Genomic DNA, 633 nt, shown 5'->3' with positions numbered 1-633 from the left:
CGTAAGTGTGCAATTTTTTTCATGGCTTCTACCATCTTACTTCACACCGACTTCAACAATTTCTCTGGTCAAGACCTTAAATTTTTTTTATCTAACCATAGTTAGAGTTGTTCAAGTTTCCTAGAGTGACGTTGCATATTGCATTAAACAAACAATGGCGTTCTTTGTTAACACTTATCACCAATTAATAATTTATGTCTAATTTATTGCAATGCAACATATAAAAAAGTGTAAGTTCAAAGACATAATTTAGATGCGTCATAGAATTTGAAGAAAAATATTGCATTAGATATAAATAAAATCAAACATCTTACAAATCTCAATCACATCTCATCCCATTATTTCAAAAACAAACCTATAAAAGCTTCATATACGAGTGAATATAGTTTAACACAGGCTTTCTCTCCTACGCTCGTTATTGCACTGGAAGGAAGAGTGACGCTTATAGTTAAATATTCCAGTAATTGTAGATCTTTTGGTGAAAACATTCTTCTTCTTCTACAGGAGCTTACATGTACCTTTTCACGAGGAAGGTCCTGCACTGGAGGGCTACCGATTACGGGCTTTGGGTCACCTACAAGAACCTGATGGCTGCTCTCGGTGAGTACTATTTACCGGGCTTTATATGTACAT

The 633-nt window shown here is 34.9% G+C and overlaps 1 protein-coding gene across 1 annotated transcript in view; it reads left to right on the top strand.

The window, feature by feature from the left end:
• The window catches only part of LOC119585344 (proton-coupled folate transporter-like), a gene marked incomplete at its 5' end in the record, with an annotated part of 11,668 nt that overhangs the window by 3,476 nt on the left and 7,559 nt on the right, over positions 1 to 633 (top strand). Inside the window, one exon of the mRNA XM_037934016.1 lies at positions 505 to 600. Coding sequence (XP_037789944.1) covers positions 505 to 600 — 96 coding nt within the window. The remainder of the gene's footprint in view (positions 1 to 504; positions 601 to 633) is intronic.

This window comes from Penaeus monodon, chromosome 19, assembly GCF_015228065.2.
Source record: "Penaeus monodon isolate SGIC_2016 chromosome 19, NSTDA_Pmon_1, whole genome shotgun sequence".
Lineage (NCBI taxonomy): Eukaryota > Metazoa > Arthropoda > Malacostraca > Decapoda > Penaeidae > Penaeus > Penaeus monodon.
The sequence above is the reverse complement of the archived record's forward strand: the minus strand, read 5'-3'. Positions and strand labels throughout refer to the sequence as shown.